At 54.6% G+C, this 27,499-nt stretch overlaps 1 protein-coding gene across 1 annotated transcript; it reads left to right on the plus strand.

Moving 5' to 3' along the window:
• On the plus strand, positions 1 to 27,095 carry LOC144942926 (A disintegrin and metalloproteinase with thrombospondin motifs 4-like). The gene is made up of 8 exons (XM_078869956.1): positions 1 to 2,104; positions 7,312 to 7,444; positions 19,479 to 19,658; positions 23,014 to 23,336; positions 23,817 to 24,009; positions 24,317 to 24,534; positions 26,144 to 26,319; positions 26,637 to 27,095. Exons 1-8 carry the CDS (start codon positions 791 to 793, stop codon positions 27,064 to 27,066), a joined length of 2,967 nt encoding a protein of 988 aa, XP_078726082.1. The 5' UTR covers positions 1 to 790; the 3' UTR covers positions 27,067 to 27,095.
• The last annotated feature ends 404 nt before the right edge of the window (positions 27,096 to 27,499 follow it).

Below are 27,499 nucleotides of genomic sequence, written 5' to 3' on the forward strand. Positions count from 1 at the left end.
CAGCTCATATAAGGCGAGTTGCGCGGCGCACGGGCAAGCGGAGAGCGAGCTGCTGTGGAGAGAGAGAGGAGAGAGAGAGGAGAGAGAGGAGAGAGCGGAGACGAGTTAACTTACTCGCTCAAACTCCACTCACTCAGAGAGTGCAGAGAGAGAGAGAGTTGTAAAGGATTGAGAAAGGACAGGAACGGGAACAGTTGCACTTGCGGATAGGGATATTTGCACACCACGTTCGTGCCATCCGATGGCTTTTTAATGCAACGTGACTTTACGCCGTTGTAACTTTCACGGGCTGATAGAAGAGTCTGCGCGTAGTTTGATTTGGCGAAGGCTGGTGTACTCCAGTTGTGCGCGTGTGTTATTGTCTGTGAGCAGATGTGGCGTTTGAAGAGGTGTATTTATGAGTGAAGGAGTGTATCTATAGCCTGCTCTCTGCAGTAACACACGGGGTGACCGCTTTTAGAGTGAACTTTTGAGAACTTTTTTGTTTTTCCCACCAGCGGGTCGCGTAACCTTAAAGCACGGAACTCAGAACACGCGGCAAGAGAGATTGATCAAGCAAAGCCAATCGGCAGGCAAAGACAAGAGATTTTGTTTTGATATTTAACTTATTCATTTAATTTATTTTTTGACACGGCACAAATTCGTGCTTCATTTCGTCGCAGTAGCAGCAGTCTTAGCGCCTTCGCTCGTTTTTTTGTTGTTTTTGCAACTTTTACACGGGCAGCGACGACGAAGCGTCGTCCCTGACGCTGAAGATCCACGCATCAACGTTTGCCTTTGAATCGTAAAGATGCTCGCGACCGGCGTCTGCGTGTTGCTTCTGGTCTCTGCCACGAGCGCCACTGCCCTTCGTAGCGACGTGACGCTGCCCAGACGCGCGAGCCCAGACGGGCAGCACTTGGGTCCCGGACAGCGCCACTTCGAGCCGGTCTCGGGCTCCATGTCGACCTCGTCCTCTCCTTCCCTGCCCGCCCCTCCGCTCCTCTACGCGCTCTCCGCCTTCGGCCGCCGCTTCCAAATCTCGCTGCTGCGGCCCGAGGCGTCGTTGCTGGGACCCGCGCTCAACGCCCATCACCGCGGCGGCGGTGCTCGCTGCTTCTACTCGGGCACCGTTCGGGATGTAAGCGGCCGCGGCGAGGAGGAGGAGGAGGAAATGGATCGTCGTGGTCTCGGTGTGGATCTGGATCGAGACGGGAGCGGAGAGGCCGTTCTCAGCGTGTGCGGGGGACTGAGCGGCTCGTTCCAACACGGCGGGCGCGTGTACGCGATCAGGCCCTTGGTAGGGAACCGCCGCGACAACGGCGACGGCGAGGAGGGGCAGGAGGATGAGGGTACGGGAGTGGGGCCACACTTGATCACGCGAAGCGAGGTGGCGGGTGGTGGTGATCGGGAACACAACCGCCAGCACCGCCACCACTACGACGACGCTGCTGATGATGACGATGCTGCTGCTGAAGCCGTGGCTGATGTTAACGACCCATCTGAAGCTGACGCTGATGATGGTGATAACAAAAATAATAACAATGCTGACGATAATGCCGCCGCTAAGGAAGACGACCACCTGATCGGCGATAGAGACAGCATTGCCGGAGAACTCGGTAAGGGTAACCATGACGACGTTGATGAAGACGACGATGATGACGACGACTACAACGATGAGTCAGAAGACGGTGACATCGCGGGAGTGCGCTCCCCTTCGTCATTCTCCTCGGCGGCTGCTCCGGCGCGAGCTCCGGTGCGCACCCGTCGCTTCGTGTCGACGCTGCGCTATCTCTCGGTGCTGCTCGTGGCGGACGAGGGCATGGCGCTGGCTCACGGCGCACGCCACGTGGAGCGGTACCTCTTGGACGTGGCGGCCCGCGCCGCGCGCCTCTTCTCGCACGCCAGCCTCGACAACGCCGTGCGACTCAGCGTGGCCGGTGTCGTGGTGCTACAGCAGCAGCAGCAGCAACAGCGTCGCCACGGCTCCAGGGGAGGACCTCCGGCCGTCTCGAGCAGCGGAGGACTCACCCTGCGCAACTTCTGCGAGTGGCAGAAATCGCTGCGGAGGGCGGGAGGCGCTGGGGCGGAGCATTTCGACACGGCTGTACTCTTCACCAGAGTGGTGAGTGGTGGTGGGTGCGGGGGGTTGGCTTGTGTGTGATGTGGTGGTTGGTGGTGGTGTGATGTGGGGTGAAAGAGAGAGAGAGGGATGGAAGGCAGTGGGAGATTGCAAAGCGAGCGCGCGCGTGTGGACATTCGTACCCCGTGTTCCCACACTCGTGCGCGTGCGTGCATTCACGAGTGTGTACACGCTCGTGAAAATACAAAGACAAAGATTCCCCCCCCCTCCCCCGGTATAGCCTTAAACAGAGTGACGGGGCAAGTGCTGAAAGCGAGTATCTATTACGCACGAGGGCGCGTGGTGGCCAGCACGACGCATGGCCGCCTCTGCATCCCCAGTGGCGATGTTTACACACCGCGCCAGCTACTCATCTGAGGCTGAGGCTCGAATAATCGTCACCGGTGCTGGCCATGAGCAGGAATCGAATTTGGTTCGCAGGTTTCAGTAGCGCAGCGCGCTGACCGCTGCACTGCCGCTCCCCACAGTAACACACACACACAAACATACACACACACAGACATACACACAGACACTCACACGCACTCGTGTTAAAAAAGTGAGACGTGCAAAAGCTCACGTCCCCGTGGGGGAGGAACTTTCTTCAACGCCAGCCGCACGCACTTGCGAACTCACAAAGATAATGATCACCCGTATAGCCTACGATAGGATGTTGGGGCAAGTGCTGTTAGTGAGTTGTACCTTACACGCACACACACACGCACGCACACACGCACGCACACACGCACGCACACGCGCACGCACACGCACACACGCACGCACACACGCACGCACACGCGCACGCACACACGCACGCACACGCGCACGCACACGCGCACGCACACACGCACGCACACACGCACGCACACGCGCACGCACACGCGCACTCGCATATACAAGACGCACATCGCCCGTATGGCCTTTAACAGTGCCGTTAGCGAGCGCCTCTGACGGCCTGTATGTTGAACTTTCTTCGCCCCGTACGTAGCCAAACTTGCTCATCGGAGGGGGTGAGTGGCCAGCACCACGCCCGGCCGCCTTTGTCTACCTAGTGGCAATGTTTACACACCGCGCCAGTACTCATTTGAGGCTGAGTCGACCTAGGGGAAGCCCAGAACCCGTTCAGATTATCGTCACTGGCGTTTGCCGTGAGCGGGCATCGAACTCGGGTCTCCCGGTGCGTAGCGCAGCGTAGGCGCTAACCGCTGCCTCTCTCTGCTCTCCTTCGGCTGCCCAGTCTCTTCTCGCGAAGATGTGTCCTGCCCAATCAATGTAGCGTGGGTCCTGGTTTGCGTTTGTTACCTGACGCATGCGCGCGCGTTTGTTACTGTGTGTGTGTGACTGTGTGTGTGTGACTGTGTGTGTGTGACTGTGTGTGTGACTCGGTCAGTCGACCCGTGACACCTGCTGGGTCTGCCCCGTGACCCCCTGCCAGCGGGCGTTCGACACTTCACGTGGCCTCAAGGTGCACTTGGCCTGGCACAAGCGTCGTGGTGACGTCACCGCCACTTAGTGGCGAATGGCGGTTGTTGTTGTTGTGTGACTGTGTGTGTGTGACTGTGTGTGTGTGTGCATGTGTGTGTGGGGAGCGGTAGTGTAGCGGTTAGCGCGCTGCGCTATAAACCCGGCGACCCGAGTTCGATTCCCGCTCACGGCCAACACCAGTGACGATTATATCTAAACTGGTCCTGGGCCTCCCCTATGTCGACTCAGCCTCAAATGAGTACCTGGTGTGGTGTGTAAACATCGCTACTGGGGAGACAAAGGCGGTCGGGTGTGGTGCTGGCCACCCACCCCTCGTGTGCCGTGCCGACCTTCGTAGGTGCTGCTCTCAAACAGCACTTGACCCAAAGTCCGTGACAGGCTACACGGGGGACCTTTGTATCCACCGTTGTCTCTCTGAGTAATCTCAGTGTCGTTTTCAAGCAGCGCGTCTCTCTCTCATTGCACGGATTGTATCTGATGATTATCTTCGCAGTGGGTGATGCCAAATGATTGCACGGTTTCCTCTCCACGCACATCGTTTGCTTTTCGGTTTATCCTCGGACGTTTGTTGCCAGTATCAAAGTATGAAAAAAAAGTTTCAAGGACAATCCATCATATATTATCAGAGCATGTTTTGTTTGCATGCCCACCACAAGTACTCTGTGTGGTTAGCGCAGAATCGATTCCTTGGAGTTTGAAAGGGTAAAAACTTTTCTAGGTTTTTTTCCCGTAACATTTATCCTGCAAAGTAAGTAAGAGTAATTTAACCTGCTCTTCATCGCCTCTGTTTTCTAATGTTGATCTCCAATCCCTTCCAATCCATCCCTCCCATGTAGCCTGCACATACATGCTCTATAGCCTGTATATGTTCTATAGACTGTATATGCATAGTCTACAGCCTATGTGTGCTCTATAGCCTATACACGCATACTGTTGAGTTTACACATGTATACTATATGGCCTATCATGTACATGCGTACTATATAGCCAATGGATGCACGCTCCATAGCCTATAGGCGCGCACCCTCTAAGCATTCACAAGCCGGTCCATACTTCGTGACCCGCTGTGAATCCTCAAGCGCACAGCTGATCGGCGAGACGGAGTCTTCGTAGACACGTGGGACGTTGCCTGTTGGTGGGGGAGGGAGATTGAGGTCAATCGTGGGCACGGGTGGCAGTGCAGAGCGAGAAGACCCATAGACTTACATAGAGACCCATAGACTTACATAGAGACCCATAGACTTACATAGAGACCCATAGACTTACATAGAGACCCATAGACTTACATCGAGACCCATAGACTTCGAGACGTGTGGGCTTACGCAGAGGCCCGTAGACGCACGCCGCGACTCATAGACTTATGGAGAGACCCAAAGATTTAAGTAGAAACCCATAAACCAGCACAGGGAATCATAGACTTACACAGAGACCCATGGATGTGTAGACCCATGGACACACAAATAGACCCAAACACTTCCATAGAAGCTCAAAGAGTTGCACAGTGACCCATCGTAGACTTGCAGACACCCACAATTGTAAAATGTATAAAACTGTTAAGGACGAGTGTGTCATTATTATCGTTGTTATTTTTAATTTAAAACGCCTCTTGGATCTGGGTGGCTCCGGGAACCCGCTGTTGACGATCACTCCGCGCGTGTCCCTGCACAGAGGGGCACTCAAAGCCACCCTACCCGAACTGGAGCCGCCGTGACCTTTAGCACAAGGCTGCTGCTGCTGCCTCTCATCTCTAATCTGCCCGGGGCTTTCCTCATCCCACCCCATCCTCTCCCACCCACCACACCCACCTACGCGTCCCGTCCACGCATCCTTCTTTTCTTGTTGCAAACGGTCGAGGATTCATGATTTCCCAAACGCCAGTCCTCGCCATCGCCCACCACGCTCCGTCTTTCCGCGTTTACCAATGTACTCCCTCTCCCCCCACCCAACCCCCATTCAAATACGAATTAACTCGTTCCACGCTGCACGCGTCCGATGATTGTTAAACACGTCCCACGTGACGCGCCAAGCAATTAACGCCGCCTGCGCCACGCTGAACGAGTGTACACGCGCCACGCCGAGAGAGATAGCAGTCTTAATGTGAAGCGGCTCCATGAAGGCAGACAGTGTGAATAGAGCAGTGGTTCATACCGGAGGTTGTCGATGTTCGCGTGTGCACGTAAGTGGCTTAGAGCACGCGCTCTGTGTGTGGGAGTCTCGACGGGGTAGTGAGTGCTGGGCTCATATCACGTCTAATCTCAAGCCCATGCTTAGGGTTTGGTTGTGAGTTCTGTTTACAATTTCCAACTGAGGTTGAACACGTGGGAGCATTAGCTCCGTCCGTAAGGCGGGGGCATGCTACCTAGCTGTGAACGATTATAATCCAACACGAACACAACTTGAGTTGTAGAGTCGTGTGTCGCTATACGGGTGATCGTCCTTTGTGAAAAGCGGTCACATTGATCGGAGGGGTTGCCCAAAAGTTTGAGACGACAACCGGAGAAAGAGAGCGAGAACAAACCAGTGACGGTTTGTATCATGTTGGAATGCGTCACATAATCCCTGCGGTGTGCATTTAACCAAACACATTGCGCCGCGTGATGAGCGCGCTTATTCGCGGGAGCGTTGATTGTCCGTGCTCGCCAGATTTCTCCGCACAGTCCAATCCGATCCACCGACTACATTGGAGGCTCCATAAAAGTGCCGGGCTAAGGGAGTTTGTGTTTTTTTTCTCTTTGTGTTTATACTCCGGTATGCGCGGGCAGAGGCAGCGGCGGCGTTTGGACCACGGGGGGATTAACCCCTGACCCCCAACTTTAACCTCAAGCCCCGCAAAAAAAACCGCGCGCGGTATCCGAATCTTTTTTTCAGGACCCATAAAAGTTTTTTTTTCCCCTCCCCGACGAATGCTTCCTCCGCTCTTTAACGATGTGTGCACCTCCTCCTCCACTTGGTGCCCGGATAAAATCGAAGAGGTTCCATTATTCACGATGACTCCTGCGCGCCCCCACCACGCAAGCCCAAGTCCTTTAAAAGAATAAATAGATTAAATTGCTTCCAGAAAAGGTTCCCCCCGGCTCTACAATGGTAGTTCCATTAGCACAACAAAGGCGGAGATCCCCCCCCGGTTCGGTACACGAGGGGGTGGGTGGCCAACGCGCACAGACACATTTGTCTCCCCAATGCTCGAGTTTACTCACTGCACCAAGTACTCATTTCATGACGAGTCTACCGTTGTTTGAGTCGAACTCTGGTCTCCGGGTTCGTAGCGCGGTGCGCTAACCACTACACTATCGCTCCCCCAAGCCCCAGACAAACGCCTTGCCCAGCCGCACACAGGCGTCTGATGAGTCGAGTTTGCGCGCAATATATTTCCCAAAAGCTACTACGCGGCTCTTGCTATCGTGCACGCTTATAATCTCGACACCGAATACTTCGAGAAAATCACCGGTAGCATTTGCCACCCTGACTGTTCTAGATTTGAAGCTTTCGTGACTCACTTGATACAGCAAATCTGGCTGTGACGGTCCCACCTGATGACGGAGACTTGTGTTGCCTCCGAAACGTCGTGATTTTTATTTTATTTTTATTAATTTAAATTTCATTTTTTACCTACGTGACTTTACCGAAAGAACTAAGAGTATGAGCCCTGACTGTTACCGATGTGACCCCCCCTCCCCACCGCTCCCATCCTACCTCGCTGCTCGCCACTCGCTTGCCCCACGCAGGATATCTGTGGCGCGTCGGACTGCAGCACGCTGGGGGTGGCCGACGTGGGCACCGTGTGCGACCCGGCCAGGAGCTGCGCCGTCATCGAGGACGACGGCGTGCAGACGGCCTTCACCCTGGCGCACGAGCTCGGTGAGGCCCCGCGAGCCACGTGCGCGCGCGCGCGCGAGCCCGAGGACACTCACTCACTCCACACTCGCTCCACGCTCACTCACTGCACACTCACTCCACACTCACTCACTCCACACTCACTCCACGCTGGCTCACTCACTCCACACTCACTCACTCCACACTCGCTCCACGCTTACTCACTGCACACTCACTCCACACTCACTCACTCCACACACTCCACACTCACTCCACACTCACTCCACACTCACTCACTCCACGCTGGCTCACTCCACACACTTTACACTCACTCACTCCACTCACTCCACACTCACTCACTCCACACTCACTCACTCACGCCACACTCACTCCACACTCGCTCACTCCACACTCACTCACTCCACGCTGGCTCACTCCACACACTTTACACTCACTCACTCCACTCACTCACTCACGCCACACTCACTCCACACTCACTCACTCCACTCACTCCACACTCACTCACTCCACACTCACTCACTCCACACTCACTCACGCCACACACTTTACACTCACTCACTCCACTCACTCACTCACGCCACACTCACTCCACACTCACTCACTCCACACTCGCTCGCTCGCTCCTCACTCACTCATCACCAGCACCCCGCCTGTACGCGCGCTTGCCCTGCACCCATTCCACCCTTGCACTCGTCGCACGAGGCCACCCCTTGCAAAACTCGACTCGCAGCATGTTTTGTTTTGCGCGTTTTGCCACAAGTGCAGACGCGGTTGTTGCAGACGCGCGGCGACCTTTAAAAAAGGGTGGGAGTGCTGTTAGCGAGTAGCACCTATGAAGGCCGCCACGGCACACGAGGGGGTGGGTGGGTGGCCAGCACAACGCCCGGCCGCCTTTGTCTCCCTCGTGGCGATGTTGACACTCCGCACCAGAGGACTCATTTGAGGCTGAGTTAATCATTACACAAAAATACACTCACCATAAATACAAGCGTGCGCATTTACTCAAATCAAACCCGACAGTTTAAACTCACCCGTTCCACCTGGACCGTGACTCACGCACCCACGCACACGCTCACATTCACACAGTCACCTCTTGACCTCTAGACAGCAGCAGAGGCCGAGACTCACGATGATGATGATGGTGGTGGTGGTAGTGGTGGTAACGATGACAACCACCATCACCACGACGGTGATGGTTATTCGAATGTTTGACTTCGGGTCATCCAGACGTTGTAAATAAACGAGAGGGGCTGCTGGCGATTCATTCGTTTGAACAAATGTACTCTTGGCTGCCCAATGCTCCTCGCACCTCGTGTGCGAATGTAGCGGTGACGTCGCTGGCGGAGAGCGCTTTGAAAGGCGCTTCATCTGTGTGCGTGCGCGCGTGTGTGTGTATGTGTGCGTGTGTGTGTGTGGTGTGTGTGTGTGTGTATGTGTGCGTGTGTGTGTGTGGTGTGTGTGTGTGGTGCATCTGCACGTGCGTGCGTGTGTGTGGTGTGTGTGTGTGCTGCATCTGCGCGTGCGTGCGTGTGTGTGGTGTGTGTGTGGTGCATCTGCACGTGTGCGTGTGTGTGGTGCATCTGCACGTGTGTGTTTGTGTGGTGTGTGTGTGTGTGTGTGTGATGCATCTACACGTGTGTGTGTGGGTGTGTGTGGTGCATCTGCACGTGCGTGCGTTTGTGTGGTGCATCTGCACGTGCGTGCGCGTGTGTGTGTGGTACATCTCGACGTGTGTGTGTGTGGTGCATCTGCACGTGTGTGTGCGTGTGTAGTGCATCTGCATGTGTGTGTGTGTGTGGTGCATCTGCCAGTCATCATCACAGTCAGCCCATCGCACCCGGGTCTGTCCCGCGACTTCCTGACAGCGAGCCTTAGACACTTCACGTGGTCTCTCAAAGTGCACCTAGCCTGGCACAAGAGCTGTGCAGTACGTCATCGCAACATAGCTGTGAATGGCGCCCGTTGTGACGGTGCTGGTCACACCACCCACTCGTTGCGGCCAGCTGCTCGCGAGGAGGACTTGCCCGTCCGATCTTCATGGATTTGCGGGCTGTCCCCCAGCATCTTTCAACTGCCGCTCGGTTCAATTGCCTTTGTGCCGAGCGTGCGTGGAGGTCGGGAATAGAACGTTGACGGAGAAAGCGATGTAGGTGTTACCTAGCAGCGGGGGGGGGGTAGGTTGTGATGATGGGTTGGACACGTGTGCAGGGTAGAAGGAGAATAGTCCACGGACGGAGGGGGGTAACACACACAACCAGATGGTGGTGGTGGTGATGAGACTACGAGCGATCCTTGAAAGCGCTGTTTACTTTGGTAGCAAGGAGACGATCTGGAGGCATGATGGTGATGAGCGTGTGAGATTGAGCTCTGCCTGAGGTTGGGCTGTCGATCGCGCAGCGGCTGTCGTGTTTAGCAGAAGGAAGGAAGCGATGGCGGTGGTGACATCGGCGCCTTCAGTTGTGGGTCGCCTTCTCGACCTTGACTGAATTAGCAAATCCTCACTGCGCCACTCCACTCCTCCCCCTCGCTCGTTGGCGCCTGCACCCCTCCCAACGTCACTTGCTCTCATCCAAGGCCAAACGCGCTCTCACTCTCCCAGACACACCGATGAACACACACACAGATTAACACACACACAGATTAACACACACACACAGATGAACACACACACACACATTAACACACACACAGATGAACACACACACAGTTTACCGTACGTAGCCAACCGTGCTACTCGGAGGTGTGGGGCAAGGACAACAAACCAAACACAAAAATCAACCAGACACACACACACACACGGACTTGTACTCACACACACACAATCACACACTTTATTTACGTGCATACATAGAGACTCGCACACATACAGACCCAGTCATGGGCCTCTTTACGCCAGTGTTGTTGTAAGCCGCACACGGAGGGGTAGGTGGCTGATTTTAGTCTGAGGCGACCTAGGGGAGACCCACGACCGGTTCAGAAAATCGCCACTGGTGTTGGGCGTGAGCAGAAATCGAACTCGGGACGCCGGGTTCGTAGCGCTAATCGCCACACTACCGCTCCCCACGATTACACACACACAGACCCACTTACACACCCACACAGACCCACTTACACACCCACACAGACCCACTTACACACACACAGACCCACTTACACACACACAGATGCACGTACACAAACATGGGAACTTAAATCTACACAGACCCACTTATAGACACGCAGATCCACTTAAACACACACATGGACCCAATGACACACATACCCACACATGCGGAGGTCCACACACAGACCCACTTACACACCCACACAGACCCACTTACACACACACAGACCCACTTACACACACACACACACAGACCCACTTACACACACACAGACCCACTTACACACACACAGACCCACTTACACACACACAGACCCACTTACACACACACAGACCCACTTACACACACACAGACCCACTTACACACACACACAGACCCACTTACACACACACAGACCCACTTACACACACACAGACCCACTTACACACACACAGACCCACTTACACACACACAGACCCACTTACACACACACAGACCCACTTACACACACACAGACCGACTTACACACACACAGACCCACATAAACACACACAGACCCACTTACACACACACAGACCCACTTACACACACACACAGACCCACTTACACACACACAGACCCACTTACACACACACAGACCCACTTACACACACACACAGACCCACTTACACACACACAGACCCACTTACACACACACAGACCAACTTACACACACACAGACCCACTTACACACACAGACGTATTTACCCGAGCACCCACTTACTACACACACCCCCCACAAAGACAAACCCACACACATACCCACTTGCATCCACACAGACACACACACTGACACACACACAGACACACACACAGACACACACACACACACTGACACACACACTGACACACACACTGACACACACACTGACACACACACAGACACACACACAGACACACACACTGACACACACAGAGACATACACACAGACACACACACACAGACACACACACAGACACACACACAGATACACACACACAGACACACACACACAGACACACACACAAACACACACACTGACACACTCTCCCTCCGCGCTGTGTGCTATGCACTCATTCCTGTTCGCGTCGCCTCCGCTATTTGTGCGACAGTGAGTTGAGCCGCGATGGTTTTTAAGCAGAGGTCCCCCGTTATTTATGTTCGTATGAACATATTAAGCATTCGCTCGATCTTGATAAAAGCGCGAATGATGGCCTTTTCACCCAACCTGACCCCGTGTCGCCCACGGGAACCCGTGCATGCGTTTACTTCCCCGCGGGAAAGTTCACGTGGGGGGTCATCGGCACCGAGTACCGACCGTGGGATGCGATGCCACTTTTATACGTCCAGCCAAAGCCTCCCCCGAGCCTCAAGGGCTCTTTCGTGCAGGAGGAGGAGGAGAATGAGGAGGGAAGGTCGCGTGCATTCGATTGTTCGACCGATGCCACGAGCCGATGGTCGTTGTTTGTCTTCACGTGGCGAGGGGGGGAAACTGCGGTGGCCGGAGGACAGCCCCCACCACGCACGAGGGAGCATCACCCCGCGCCTGGATGGCTCGCGGGCTCAGTAACTCGGTACAGCCACCGTCTGGTACTCGCCCGCAGTGCGCTGCGGCTATTGGAGTATCGAGGTTGGCTGGTTTTTTTTAGGCCGAATTCGAGCAAAACGCCTCCGCTTGCTACGTTTGGCTTCCGACCCCCGACTGAGGGTGCAGTTCGGTGGAAAACAACAAGTTTGTGTCTCTGCAGTGGCCGATGCTGACCGTCGCCTGTTGCTGCTGCTGCTGCTGCGATTTATTTATGGCAACATTATTTATTCATGTATGACTGTTATTTACGCTCGTGCTTTATTTAAGCAGCAATGGGGGGTGGGGGGCAGAGGTCTAATCGGAGCTGTCTGAAACAGCGCGATGTTTTTATTTAGTTTGCGTCTCGGCGCAATGGGCATCTCGAGAACTTGTTACAATCCACCCCTCCCCACCTCCACACGTTTACATGATCATAATCGCATTAATTATACAAGATCTAACGGGTGTAGCTCATGTTTACCCGCTCCCCGAGCAGAAAATTTGATAAGTGTATGATGAGGGGTAATATGAATGATATCGATTAATATGTTGGTGGTAATAATGATGCCAATCAGGGGGTGATGATGTAATGAAGATGATTGACATTGACTGCGATGACGACGACTGTGATGATGATGATGATCGTGATGGTGGTGGTAGTAGTCGCAGTGACATACTGTTGGGGCAAGTGCTGTTAGCGAGCACCTATGAAGGCCGGCACGGCACACGAGGGGGTGGGTGACCAACAGCACGGCCAGCCGCCTTTGTCTCCCTCGTGGCGATGTTCACACATCGCACCAGATACTCATTTGAGGCTGAGTCGACCTAGGGGAGGCCCAGGACCTCCCCTAGGTTCGTAGCACAGCGCGCTAAGCGCTACACTACCTGCTACACTACCACTCCCCCAAGTTTGTTACAGGCTATACGGGGGATCTTTATCTTGTGGTTACAGTTGTGGTCGTGAGTTATCCTTCAGCTGTGTGGTGAGGATGTGCGTCTCTCTCTATCGTGTGTCTCTCTATCATGTGTCTCTCTACCGTGTGTGTCTCTCTATCCTGTGTCTCACTATCATGTCTCTCTACCATGTGTCTCTCTACCGTGTCTCTCTACCATGTGTCTCTCTATAATGTGTCTCTCTACCGTGTTTCTCTACCGTGTGTGTCTCTACCATGTGTCTCTCTACCGTGTCTCTCTCTGCCATGTGTCTCGACCATCACCTCTTATCGTGTACGGTGGACGTCAGCTGTGGCTCCTCGTAGTAGTAGTATCCTCATTAATAATCGTACTCGTAAATAAGAGGAGCGATGTAACTGCGATGAAACAATGGAAACTCCTTTCACACCGTACGTAGCCACCGTGCTGTGTGAACTTCTTTCACACCGTACGTAGCCACCGTGCTGTGTGAACTTCTTTCACACCGTACGTAGCCACCGTGCAATGTTTGTCGGTAGTTTAGACCGACAGCCACCAGCAGAGTGGTGCAGGGACCGTGTCGGTGTGTGTATGTATGTCGGTGTGTGTGTCTGTGTGTGTATGTCAGTGTGTCTGTGTGTGTCGGTGTCTGTGTCTCTGTGTGTGTGTCGGTGTCTGTGTGTGTCTGTCGGTGTCTGTGTCTGTGTGTCTGTATGTTTGTCTGTGTCTGTATGTGTGTCTGTCTGTCGGTGTCTGTATGTCTGTATGTGTGTCTGTATGTGTGTCGGTGTGTGTGTGTCGGTGTATGTGTGTCTGTGTGTGTCGGTGTCGGTGAGGAGCGGTAGTGTAGTGGTTAACGTGCTGCGTTATGAACCCGACCGCTTCTGAAATGAGTTACGTTCCTCAGTCGGCCTTCACCTGCTACAATAATACTATATACGTGTGCTTTGTGCTCACGTGCGTGGATGGATGAGTGGAAATCTTCATTTATAACTAAAATGTCTTCTTTGGGAGGCAGGCTGTGAAAAAATACGGGGCTCGAAGGAGAATGTGATGAGTGCCATTGAAAGGCTCGTTTATTAGCGAGCGTCGTGATATACAACCACTTCCTGTTTTAAAATCAACGACGATTATTATAGCAGCAATGCACATTTTTATTTCACTTTTACCGTGGAAGCCGCTACTGAGTCTCGGTACTCTTTGTCGGGAGGGTCCTGCATTGGCAAGTTCGAGTAAATGACTTCAAAAGAAACGCCAGGGGCACCCTCTGAATCCATCCTTCCATACTCACGAAACGCCGCCTGGTGTTTTATGACCTTGCCTGGAACTTTCCAGCAACCCCAACGACTTTGGTTTTTAATCGGTCGCAGCTTCGCCGATGGGAGTCATAAAAGTAAAAAAAAACGGCCCAGAATGTAGAGCGGTTTAAACGAATGCTCTCAGAGCACATTGCTTCATGCACATTATAGGCCGGTTGAGCCAAAGGTTGTTAACCATTCTGGCAATACGACGTAACTTTCCCTGTGTTTCGTGATGTAACTTTTTGTAATGTCACAACTTCCTGGCAACATATTTGAGTCTCGTTGAGGGTTGCCCAAATGGCGTAATGAATCGGTATTATCGGCGGCTGGTCTGCATGTATCTTTGTTATTATTGTGTAAGTTTGTCTGGAATTCCTCTTTAAAATGCTTCGAATTTTTCCCACTGATCAGGAGCTATTTGAAACCAATGCGATACGCGTGGTACAGTTTATGGCGGCCCCGTAAATCTTCCCTGGCGCTGCTTGTCCACTTTCGCAATTTCAAAATCGTACAACGGATACATGTACCATTGTTAGAACGCTACCACAGTTATCCCAGCGGTCTCAGTCGATCAACCCGTGGCAACTTTGGGTATGTCCCGTGACCTCCAGCCAGCGGGCATTCGACACGTCACGTGGCCTCAAAGTGCACCTCGCCTGGCGGCTCAAGTGCCGCCGTGGTGACGTCCCCGCCACTAAGTGGTGAACGAGAGTCACGTGTCAGGGGGGGAGCGGTCGTGTCGTGCTTCCCGCACTGCGCTACGACCCCAGCGCACACCGGTTCGATTCCCGCTCATGGCCAACACCAGCAACGAATCTCTAAACCGGTTCTAGGCCTCCCCCTAGGTCGACTCGGCCGCAAATGAGTACCTGCTGTGGTGTGTAAACATAAGCGCTAAGCCGGCCTTGATGCACTTGCTCTGACAATCTTGGCGAAGTCGAGAACGGGGGGGGGGGAATCTTTATCTGAATCTGAGCAGGATGTCCCACGATTGTGTCATGGTGGCTGTGGCCATATCGGTCCAGAGTGCGGATCTCATCTGTGCCTGTATGGGACACTGCACATGGCAGCAGGGTTCGAGCCATGCTGCTATTATTAGTGTGGAGGCAGCAGCAGCAGCAGCAACAACAAAACGCCTGTCAACACAAAGGCGATTTAAATGCCTTTGAGGTTGTGGGTGGTGGCTGCTGGGTTGTGGACAGGTGAAAGTGTTTATGTGTGTGTGTGTGACTGCATGTATATGTGTGTATGTGAAAGTATGAAGTGTGTGTGGGGGGCGGAGCGGGAGCGCAGTTGATAGCGCACCGCGCTATGAATAATTGCAGTTAAGGGGATGAATGAATTTGCTCGGCTTGTTTGTACACCAACACTTTGCGGATGTTAGGAGGCAGTTCACGAAACGTGGAAGAACAGGGGCGCACACACACAAGTTTTCGTGGAGCATATCGGTCCCGCGGATAAACCCCATATCGATGACATGGGGTTAACAAAACTGCTTCACTTCTTGAAAACGCTCTCGAATGCAGACGGGTTATCGTGACTGCTGTGAATCCCGACAATATCCTAGCGGGGCTCGACAGCTGGAATTTGGCACGCAATTAGCACGAGTCTACGCTTGCGACTCGGGGAAAACATCCGAAAACTATAAGTTTCCAAATACGGTCGGTTCCAGTCAGAGGGCAAAAAAAAACAATAGAGGGGGCTTGGGAATCTTGAGGTTGGAGTGGCGAGGCGTTGAGACCACAGCCACATTCGTGGGTGATGGTCTGACCACGTGTCTCCTCCCCGCGCATCCATCACGCACTGCGATGCCTCGGAAACTCTGACACTTTGCTCCTTTCGACTTTCACTTGCGGCTGTTATGGAGTTTTTCCCCCCCTCTGCCATAGAAACGTAGGCTACATGTGCCGGGGGTGGTGTGTGTTGTGTGTTTGGGATGTCTGTTTGTTTTGTGTGCGCATGCCTGCGTGTGTGCGTGCGTGTGTGTGCGTGCACGCGTGGGTGTATGTGTGTGGGTACGATGTGGACTCATCCTCAGATGAGTACCTGGTGCGATGTGGAAATATCGCCACTAGGGAGACAAAGGTGGCCAGGCATAAATTCTGGCCAGCCCACCCCCTCGTGTGCCGTGCCGGCCTTTATCGGTGCTCGCGAACAGCGCCTATGAAGACCATACGGGGGATCTTTATCTTTGTGGGTACGGTGTGGAGTCAACGTCGGCACAGGGCTGGCAAATGTGACCGGGCATGGTGCTGGCCACCCAGAACGACTGCTCAAGTCAGTGCTGTCGTGTTTAATTTGCCCTGCACAGAGTGGTTCATTGCCCCTCGATCATAATTATGTGTGGGGGTTGGGGGTTGCACGTAGATTGAACTTCATTCGCGCACCGTACGGAGCCAACTGTGCCACTCGGAGGAGGTGCGGAGGAAGGACGACACACTGTACTTCACAAAGAACCAAAGAATAATTCCTGCAGTCACGAAAGCTCCAAAATTAAGACTGTACTTCACATATATCGATTTTTTTTTACCGAATTTGAGTGCAAAATTCAGCTTCTACGTGAATTTGGTTTCCTTGTCTTTGTCGTTGTTTTGGGTTTCCCCCCCTATTGTGGATACAATCACGAGCTACATCGAAAGCCGCCACCTGCATTCACCCCCCTCCAGGTCGTTGAGCTTTCGTGGCCGGCTCAGCGTCCTGAGCAGCCCCCGAAGCCGCCTGCTGGCCACCTCCCTGCCACGACATGTGCGGTGCGTGTGTCGTGGGTGTCTCGCTCACAGAATCAGAATCCCTTAAAACGCGAAGACGCTTAAACCAGTGATTCTCAACCATTTTTTCTGGTTTTGGCTACGTTGAATTTAGTTTCAAACCCGAGCCATCCCGTTTGTCTGACCCCAACATGGTTCTGAGAAATAAATGAACGTGAAAACTGTAAGCAAATTAAGCGCAATGATACGTGACAGTCTCAGGCACATTGATAAAGCCCCTCGCGTTACCCCCCTGGGGCATCGCCACGTACCCCCAGGGGGGTCCCCGTGTATCCCCGGTTTGAGAACCACCGACTTTGTCCCATTTTATCATCATCATCAGCAGCAGCAGCCGCCTTCCTTCTGCAGTCCGGGTTTGATGATCCCACGACAGAGTAAGGAATTACACTCAAGGCTGGCCAATGTAAATAAAGAAATAAACCGTTTTGGTGAAATGTTTGGGCTAATGGGACCTTATCGGAGGACTTTGCTTAGGCACTTTGGTGTGAATGTTTTGGCGTGGCTTCAACTCTGTCTCTGTTACTGAGCAGTGTGGTGTAAATACCAAAGTCGCTTATCAAGCTGCTCCGAGCCTTCACACGATTACACCACAATATGACGGCTTTCTCAGCACGTGTTTGCATCTCCTGCTTCCTTTGTTTTTCTCCCGGGCCACAAGTCATCAACAACACAAATAATAATAAAAACCACAAATAATCATCAACAACACAAATAATCAACAACACAACACAAACCATCAACAACACAAATCATCAACAACACAAATAATCAACAACACAACACAAACCATCAACAACACAAATCATCAACAACACAAATCAACAACAACACAAAACATCAACAACACAAATCATCAACAACACAAATCATCAACAACACAAAACATCAACAACACAAATCATCAACAACACAAATCATCAACAACACAAATCACAACAACACAAATCGTCAACAACACAAATCATCAACAACACAAATAATCAACAACAACACAAAACATCAACAACACAAATCATCAACAACACAAATCATCAACAACACAAATCATCAACAACACAAATCATCAACAACACAAATCATCAACAACACAAATCATCAACAACACAAATCATCAACAACACAAATCATCAACAACACAAATCACAACAACACAAATCATCAACAACACAAATCACAACAACACAAATCATCAACAACACAAATCATCAACAACACGCTCTGTGCACGGAGAGCTGTCACAGCGGCCTAACGGTTATCAGCGCGCCAGAGTTGCGATCCAGAGAAGCTCGCCGGTCCGATTCGATCTCCCGGCGTGGCTGTTCAAACGATAGGGAAAGTTTCTTTAAATCTCCCTCGCTGCCCCTGTCCACCCAGCAGTGTGCATTTGCGGTCCTCCACGGATTGTCGATTGGTAGGTCAGGTGTGGTGTGGTAAAGTGTGGGGGCTCCCACTTCTGCTGGCACGGTTGGCTACGTACGGTGCGAAAGAACTTCAACTTACGTGCATGGCCAATTTGAAAGAATAGCCCATCTTCCTCTAGTCTGTAAAAAGAGCTTTATAGCTCATCGGATTCCTCCAGCATTAATAAATAGATTCTCATTCTGGATGCCCTTCTTCTGCTGCCCATAAAAAAAAGTGGCGTGAGAGAAGCAAATTGCAGGACTGCTCCTTTGTCTAGAAACCAGCTCACCTCAGCCGCCAGAGCGCCGCTCGTTTCTGACCCGGCCTCTCGGCCGCTTGGGAACCTTTTCTCAACCTCACACGTGGTGCCTGGCGTGTCGGACGCACGTTGGAATGTTATTTTTTTTTTGGGGGGGGAAACTCCGTTGGGTTTAGTTCCGCGCACTTTGCTCCGTGCACATGTCTTCGTGTCGCCATCTACCACAGCGTGTTTATATCAACAATAATACCATAACATACGCACAATAACATAACATATGCCCCCTTCCCTTAAGCATCGGTGTGCAAACCCACGGGATGTGTGGTCATCGGCGTCTCGTCACTCTCGACCACGTTGCTGTTGTTGAATGTTTAGTCAGCGTGGTATCAACGTTTAGTTACGGAGTAAAAGTGCGATTTACTTTTTCAGTTGTGAATCTTGTCACTGCTGGCATTTTCATCCCTATCATTGTCACCGTTACCATCGCCTAGGTTGACATTGTCATCCCTATCATTGTCACCGTTACCATCCCCGAGGTTGACATTGTCATCCCTATCATTGTCACCGTTACCATCGCCTAGGTTGGCATTTTCATCCCTATCATTGTCACCGTCACCATCGCCTAGGTTGGCATTGTCATCCCTATCATTGTCACCGTTCGCATCATCTCAATCACCATGATTCGAGTAGTCAATGTGAGCATTACCTCAATTGTCCCCCCCCCCATCACCCCCCCCCCCCTCCGCAGGCCACCTGCTCGGCCTCCCGCACGACGACAGCAAGCAGTGCGGCGGCAACGGCGGCGCCCCGCTGGGCTCCGTGGCCACGGCGCACATCATGGGTGAGACGCTCACGCGGGTCGAGCCCTCGCGGCCCTGGTCCACGTGCAGCGCTCGCCACCTCACCGACTTCCTGGACAACGGGCACGGTGAGCGCCGCGCCACGAACCCGGCCACGAGGGTTCGATTCCCGCTCGCGGCCCCGACAGCCAGTGACGAGTGTCTGAATCGGTTCAGGGCTTCCGCTAGGTCGACTCGGCAACAAATGAGCACCTGGCGCGGTGTGGAAACGTTGGCACTCGGGCGTGATGCTGGCCACCCCCCCCCCCAACCCCTCGTGTGACGTACACTCGCCGTCATAGGTGCTACTCGCTAACAGGACTTGCCCCAACAGACTGTTAAGGCTATACGGGGGATCTTTGGTTTTTTTACGCGTAAGCCGCTCACTCGCGACGACTCACTCCATGCCCCTCACCCCGGGAGCAGAGAGGCCCCGCCGACCCGCCTCGATCTGGCGCGGCCGGGTGTGACACAGGCCAGGTGTGACGCACACAGGTGTGACGCACACAGGTGTGATGAACCAGGTGTGATGCAGGCGGGTGTGATGAGGCTGTGATGAGGCTGGTTGGCTGATTTCTTCCAATCGCCGCTTGCTCTCGCTCCAAGCCTCGACTTGACACACAGCTGCTGTCGTGAGGGTGGCCGCAATTCGTCTGGCAGCACAGCAAGTGGGATCATGTACACCGTATCGTGGCGCTCTGCAGTGTTTAATCTTCTCTGGGGAGTCTCTTTTTTTCCCTCCCACACGAAGCCAAACTCTCGTGAAGGGGAACCGACCAAGTATCCCCAACGTATCAGGGACCCCGCTTGGAAAATTGCTTCTCGAGACTTGGCATTGTTTCCCTGGATAAACGAATTGAATTATCGTGACATGAAGATAACCGTGGTGGGGGGGGGGGGTGTTGTGTGGGTGGGATCCCCCAAGACGACCACGCTGCTCCCAAACGCAACCACCGTCCATCATCAAGAGGACAGGTTTTTCCCTCATATGTATGGATGCCAGGAATGAATTCCGTAAATATATTTTTCTTACTCCAGATCGTCTGAACATTTAGTTCCTCATGGTTTACCTCTCGCCTTGAGTGTCACGTGGGCTGCATCTGTCTCGTCCAGAGGGGGGGGAAAAAAATCCCAAAAAACTTTCCGTGACCCATTTCTCCAATGTCCGCCCCCTCACAAACGCCACCGCCACCTCTCCCTCAACCACCCCCCCCCCCTCGGGCCCCCTCCCCCTGTCCCACCACAACACCGCCCCTCCAACAACCGCTTACCGGTGAGTGATGTGAGTGACGTCATTTCTCATCTCCATCATCTCCACCCCCCCTCCCCCTATCGCCACCGCCCAACCGCCTGTCCCTTACAGACCTCTCGGCACTGATGTCATCTCGGGCCAAGTGAGGCGAGTGTTTGAGGATGGAAGCCAGGAGTCTTGCTGGAATGTGTTTTTTTTAAACACATTTACATCATCATCATCATTGTTATCATCGTCATCTTCCTTGCGATTGTTGCGATTATATTCTACTTGGAGGCACCCCGGCTGTTCGACGAGGCCTGACAGATGTTGCGATGGGACGAGACATTTGAAGCGTGCTTACACTTTGCTACGCACACCGTCCTATAACTGCCGGCACATTGTATTATGCAGCTGCTGCCTCGCAATGAACAGAGAGCAGCCCCCCTCGTGTGCCGTGCCGGCCTTCATAGGTGCTGCTCGCTAATAGCACTTGCCCCAATAGTCTGTTACAGGCGATAAGTGGGAGGTGGATCTTTGTCTGTGTGTCTTAGTGGGGAGCGGTGGTGTAGCGGTTAGAGCGCTGTGCTGCGAACCAGACGGCCTGAGTTCGATTCCCGCTCACGGCCAACACCCAGTGACGATTATCTGAACCGGTCTTGGGCCTCTCCTAGGTCGACTCAGCCTCCAATGAGTACCTCGACAGGTGCGTAAAGACATCGCCACTAGCGAGAGAAAGGCGGCTGAGCGTGGTGTTGGCCTCCCACCCTCTCGTGTGCCGTTCTCGCCTTCATAGTAGCTCGCTAACAGCACTTGCCCCAACAGTCGGTTGAGGCTATACGGGGGATCTTTGTCTTGGACCTGTGTCTATGTATATTTGCTCCTATCTGGTTAAAAGAAAAAAATCATTGATGGAAAAACGAACACCGACGTCGCATTCAATTCAATCAGTGAAATCCACCTCCATCACTTGCGACTGGAAATCTGACAGAGTTTGTAGCCAACATGAAGCTGAAGCCAGGAACCAATCCTGGAGTCATCCTCCCTCTCTCTCTCTCTCGCCCTCCCTCTTGGTGGCTGGGTGGCTCAGAGGTCAGAATTCTGCACTGGCACTGTTGGGATGTTGGGATCCGAATTTTAGCCACTTGTGAATAAACCGGGTTCTCAAGTATGGCGAGTTGGTGGTCTTATCTTGGTCAGCAATGACCGTAAAATAAACACTCACATTGTTTTTTTCGGTAAAGTCATGTAGAAGGGAAATAATAAAATAATAAAAATAAAACATCATAAAATACAATTCTCACGACGTTTCGGCCACAACGCAAGCAGCCGTCCTCAGGTGAAGAACAGGGCTGTCGGAAAGACAGCATCTGAATGATGTCGGAAGACAGCATCTGAATTATGCTGTCTTTCCGACAGCCCTGTTCATCACCTGAGGACGGCTGCTTGCGTTGTGGCCGAAACGTCGTGAGAATTGTATTTTATGTTTTATTTTTATTATTTCCCTTCTACTTGACTTTACCGAAAGAACCAAGAAGATGAATCCCTGCAGTCACGAAAGCTTTAAATCGAGAGTCACATTGGTTTTTCACGATCTTGACTATATTCCTGCTCTGAGATTTAAAAAATAATCAGTCCGATCGCTATTTTTAATTCGGTCTGTAGCAGAGTCCTGCAGTGAGAGCCCAGCGCTCCCCTCGTGTGTGCATGAAAGGTCACTTGAAGGGATGGATCTCGAAGGTATCTCCTTCCACAGCCAACTCACTGCAAGAATTCCGAGACGACGTTTCGATTCATGACATGAGGCTCTTTGGCCATACTTGACGATGCTGGTTCGTGTGAGTTGGTGGAGGGTGGGGCACAGGCCCGATTCAGATGCTGCTCGCACACACACACACATTCACGTGCGAGTTTGTTTTGCTTAACCGGCTGTGAACTCCAAGATACCAGGACGGGTCTCATGTGCAAGAGTGACCTGGGGAATTAGTCTGCCAGTATGAGGGCGATGGTTTGCCAGGTATAGTCGCAATTGAGTCAATTGTGCGGTGTATTTAAAAAATTTGGAAAATTCACGCGAACAAAATGAGTAGATTCCATGGGACAGGAACATTTGGATAGCATCGGGGGGCAGCGACAGTATCTAAAAAATCAAATATCTTCATCTTTCTCTCTCTGTGTGTCCCTCTCTCTCTTGCTCTCTCCGCAACACGCAGGCGACTGCCTCAAGGACAACCTGAAGCACAGCAAGTCGCTGCCGCTGCCAGCGCTGCCGCAGGGCACCTTGCTCTCGCACGACGCTCAGTGCCGGGCCGTGTTCGGCTCGGACTTCCGCCACTGCGCGCTGCCCGGCGAGGTCCCGTGCCTGGCGCTGTGGTGCCGCAACGTGTCGGCGGCCCTCGCCTCCGCTGCCGGCGCGGGCGCCAGCGAGTTCCTGGGCTGCCAGACGCGGCACTCGAACTGGGCCGAGGGCACGGCCTGCGGGCAGGACAGCGAGTGCTCCGATGGGCAGTGCGTCGCCTCGCTCAGCCTCGTGCAGGTCAGTTGAGCGGCAGCGCGGTGGTGGCGGGTGGTAGTAATGATTGATGGGTGGTGGTAATTGTTGGTGGATGGTGGTGGTGGTAATTACTGGATGGTGGTGGTGGAAATGACTGGGTGGTGGTGGTCATGGATGGGTGGTGGTGGTGATGAGGGTAGTGTTGATCATAATGAATGGGTGGTGGTGGTGGTGGCTGGATGGTGGTAGTTATAATAGGTGGTGAAATATGATGAATGTTGGTGGTTACAATTTGAATGGTGATGGAAGTCATGATAATTAAGATGGTGGTTGTGGTGATATTCATAATGGTGATGACAATAAGGGTGGCGATTAACATAACAACGGCATGACGAGACCTGCTTGCATCACTGGTCCATAGCCTTGCAAATATCCCTAACCAACTCCCCACGAGTACTACCTCTACCCCAGCTGGGCCCTAGTACTATCACCTGCCCTAACCCTGCCGCTGTGCCGTTGCAGGTGCCGGTGGACGGCCAGTGGGGCGAGTGGGGCGCGTGGAGCGAGTGCTCGCGCTCCTGCGGCGGCGGGGTGCAGCTCTCCTCCAGGGGCTGCGACGCGCCCCAGCCCCGGCACGGCGGCGCCTACTGCGTGGGGCAGCGCGTGCAGTACCGCTCCTGCAGCACCCTCGCCTGCGGGGACGCGCACTCCTCCGGTGAGCCGGGCTACGAGCGGGCGCGCGTGGGTCATCGAGTGCGCGTGGGAGTGTGCGAGTCGGTGTGTGCGAGTGCGAACGTGAGTGAGTGAGGTGCTGAAAACATCTTACGAATAAAAAGCCAATTTCGCAGCGGCAGGGGACACCCCCTGAAACAACCGGCTAACCGGCCACTTGCACCAGTGGACATTATACACGTCCGTCGCTCGTCCATTCGCTCTGCGCGCGATGCCACGCGCGTCACGTGGTCACGCGCGCGTGTTGTCTGTGCCCTTGCGTGTGCCCCCCCCTCCCCCGGGAACGGCAGACGGGAAGAGCTTTCGCGACGAGCAGTGCGAGGCCTTCAACGCGCCGGCGCAGAACGGCAGCGGCGGCCTCTTCCCCGTCGGCTTCCACCCCACGGGGGGCAGCAGCGGGGGCAGCACCCACTGGCGCTCCAAGTACGCCGGCGTGGCGAAGCGTGACCGCTGCAAGCTCGTGTGCCAGCTCGGAGGCAGCGACGTGTTCGCGATGCTGCGGCACAAGGTGACGTGTGTGTGTGCGCGCACGCGCGCATGTGTGTGCGTGTGTGCGTGTGTGTGCGTCCGGGTGCGTGTGTGCGTGTGTGCGTGTGTGTGTGTGTGCGCGTGTGTGCGTGTGTCCAGACGCGGTGCTGGCGACGACACACTCCTCGTGTGCCGTGCCGGCCTTCGTAGGCGATGCTCGCGAACAGCACTTGAGGCTATACGGGGGATCTTAGTCTTCGTGTATGGGCCTCCCCTAGGTAGACTCAGCCTCAAATGAGTAGTAGCTGGTGCGGTGTGTAAGCATCGCCACTGGCTTGGTGCTGGCCACCCACTCCCTTTTGTGCCGTGTCGGCTTTTATAGGTTTTTCGCAAACAGCACTTGCCCCAATTCTCTGTTAAGGCTATACGGGGGAGCTTCGTCTTTGTGTGCTTGTGTGTGTCTCGGCCAGGTGTTATGAGTCGACTGAGATGACTGGCAGAGACACACGCACGCGTGCGTGTGTGTGTGCGTGCGTGTGTGCGTGCGTGTGTGTGTGCGTGCGTGTGTGTGTGCGTGCGCCTGTTTTCCCTCTGCCAGTCATCTTAGCCGGTTAACCCATAACACCTGGGTCTGTCCCGCGACCTCCTGCCAGCGGGCCTTCCTTCGCTTCACGTGGCCTCGAAGTGCACCTAGCCTGGCACCAGTGCCGTGGTGATTTCACCACCACTTAGTGACGCGGCGGGTTGTCCGTCTGCACTCGTGTGCGAGGAGTTTGCGGCGCATGGGTTAACGCGCTGCACTACGAACCCAGGGACCCGAGTTCGCAGCCAGTGTGTGTGTGTGTACGCGTGTGATTTGGTTGCGGTGAACTTTGCGTAAAGCGCACCTAGCATGGCACACGTGTGCGTATCTACACGTGTGCCAGGCTAGGGGGCACGTGCTGTTAGCGAGCCACCCTCTCCCGCGCGCATACACACGCGGCGCGCACGCACGCGAATCTCGCGACCTGCGCGTGCCTCTCCCGTGCCTCCCTCGTGCATTCCTCCAGCGCGCCGCCGTCCCCCAAACCCTTGAGTCACGGCCGATGATGGGCCACGCGCGTAACTTACGTGCGCGTGGCCGCTCAGTCCCCACAACACAATCTCAAAGTAAACAAAGCCGATGCATTTCCTGGCCGCAGCACAAACCTCTTCCTCCACCCCCTCGAGTTTCAGGGAGGGGGTCGGAGGGGGTTTTGGCTCGAATCGCCGTCATTCCTGGCGGCTCTCGTCATAAATAATTAAAGTAAACGGAGGCGGACTATAAAAATGTTCACATTCCCCCATGTGTGGGTGTGCGCGCGCTCGTGTGTGCGTGTGCGATGCGCGTGTGTGCGTGTGCGATGCGCGTGTACGTTACTTGCATGGGGGGGGGGAGCGGTGGCGCAGCGGTTTGGCGCGCCGCGTTCACGGCCAACCCCCCTCGACGATTATCTGAACCGGCACTGGGCCTCCCCCTAGGTCGATTCGGCCTCAAATGAGTACCTGGCGCGGTGTGCCCAGCAGCACCGACCTGCTGATCCTTGGCGTAGCTCGTTAGTAGTTGGGAGCTCCACTCCCCCCCCAACCCAACCCCCTCTAACGATCCCGCCCGGCCTGTGCGCGTGCAGGTGGTGGACGGCACCCCGTGCTGGCCCGACAACTCCGGGGTGTGCGTCCAGGGCAAGTGCGTGCGCGCCGGCTGCGACCACGTGATCGGCTCCAGGAGCAAGGCGGACAAGTGCGGCGTGTGCGGTGGGAACGGCTCCACGTGCCGCAAGGTGTCCGGCTCCTTCAACCACGCCAGGTGAGCGGGGGGGGGGGGCCTCGGGAGCGTTAATGGACGGGATCGGTGAACATCCATTCGATGGCATCGATTGTTTGTCGGCGATCTTGCGAAGGATGTACCACCGGCACACTCGCGCCGGAGGATGGTCTGGTACTCGTGGCCGGTGGGATTGTTCGTTAGGGTCCGTGGCATGTCCGGTAGTCGTGGCTGGCTGGTCACAATGCTCGGCACCGGCGATGCAAGTCTGGTCGGGGGAGGAAACAACATTTAGAAACTTCAACGCAATTAATGCAACGTCTGTCTCCCCCCCCCCTCCCCCCACCGCCCCCAATAAGCTACGGCTACAACACTGTGGTCACCATTCCGGCCGGCGCCACCAGCGTGGAGGTGAAGCAGCGCGGGCGGCGCGGCGGCGCGCCCAGCAGCACCTACCTGGCGGTGTGGGGGGCCGCGGGGGGCCCCTACCTGATGAACGAGCAGGACATCCCGCTGCCCGGCGGGGCGCTGCTCCTCTACAGCGGCTCGTCGGGCTCGCTGGAGAGGCTGCAGAGCTACGGCACGCTGCGCGAGCCCGTCACCGTCCAGGCGCTGTCGTTCGACCCCAGCGTGCCGATCGGCATCAAGTACTCGTTCTTCGTGCCCAAGGGGGCGGCCGCGGCGGCGGCGGCCGCGGCGGCCTCCTCCTCCTCCGGCGGGCGCAAGGCCAAGGAGGCCAAGGGCCCCACGGGGCAGAAGGCCCCGAAGCGCGTCGGGAAGAACACATGAGCGCCGCGGGGTTCTCGCGGTCGCGCTCGGCGGGGGGCGGGGGGGTGTGGGTAGGGTGGTGGTGGCGGGGAGAGGTGCGAGCGAGCGGGCGGGGGAACCGAACTCGATTACTCGAAGGAGCTCCCGGCGTGCGGAGCGTCGAAACGTCGGACGTCGTGCCAAACGACGCGCGGCGCGACCCCCGAGATGCGGAGACGCGCGTGCCGCTCTGGAGCGGCGGGGAGGAGGGGGGGAAGGAGTTTGTGGCAGAGCGAAGATGGACGGACGCGGACACAAGTGCCTTCGCAGATGTTGTTGGGGCGGCGAAAGACGGGACGAGGTTTGGGGGGGGGGGGATTCTGCAATATCCCCCCACCGACCTGCACTGGACGAGGCGGGCGCTCGCTACGGGACGCCGCCGCGTTAGGGGTGGACGAGGTTTGAAGACGAGGAG

This window comes from Lampetra fluviatilis, chromosome 29, assembly GCF_964198595.1.
Source record: "Lampetra fluviatilis chromosome 29, kcLamFluv1.1, whole genome shotgun sequence".
Lineage (NCBI taxonomy): Eukaryota > Metazoa > Chordata > Hyperoartia > Petromyzontiformes > Petromyzontidae > Lampetra > Lampetra fluviatilis.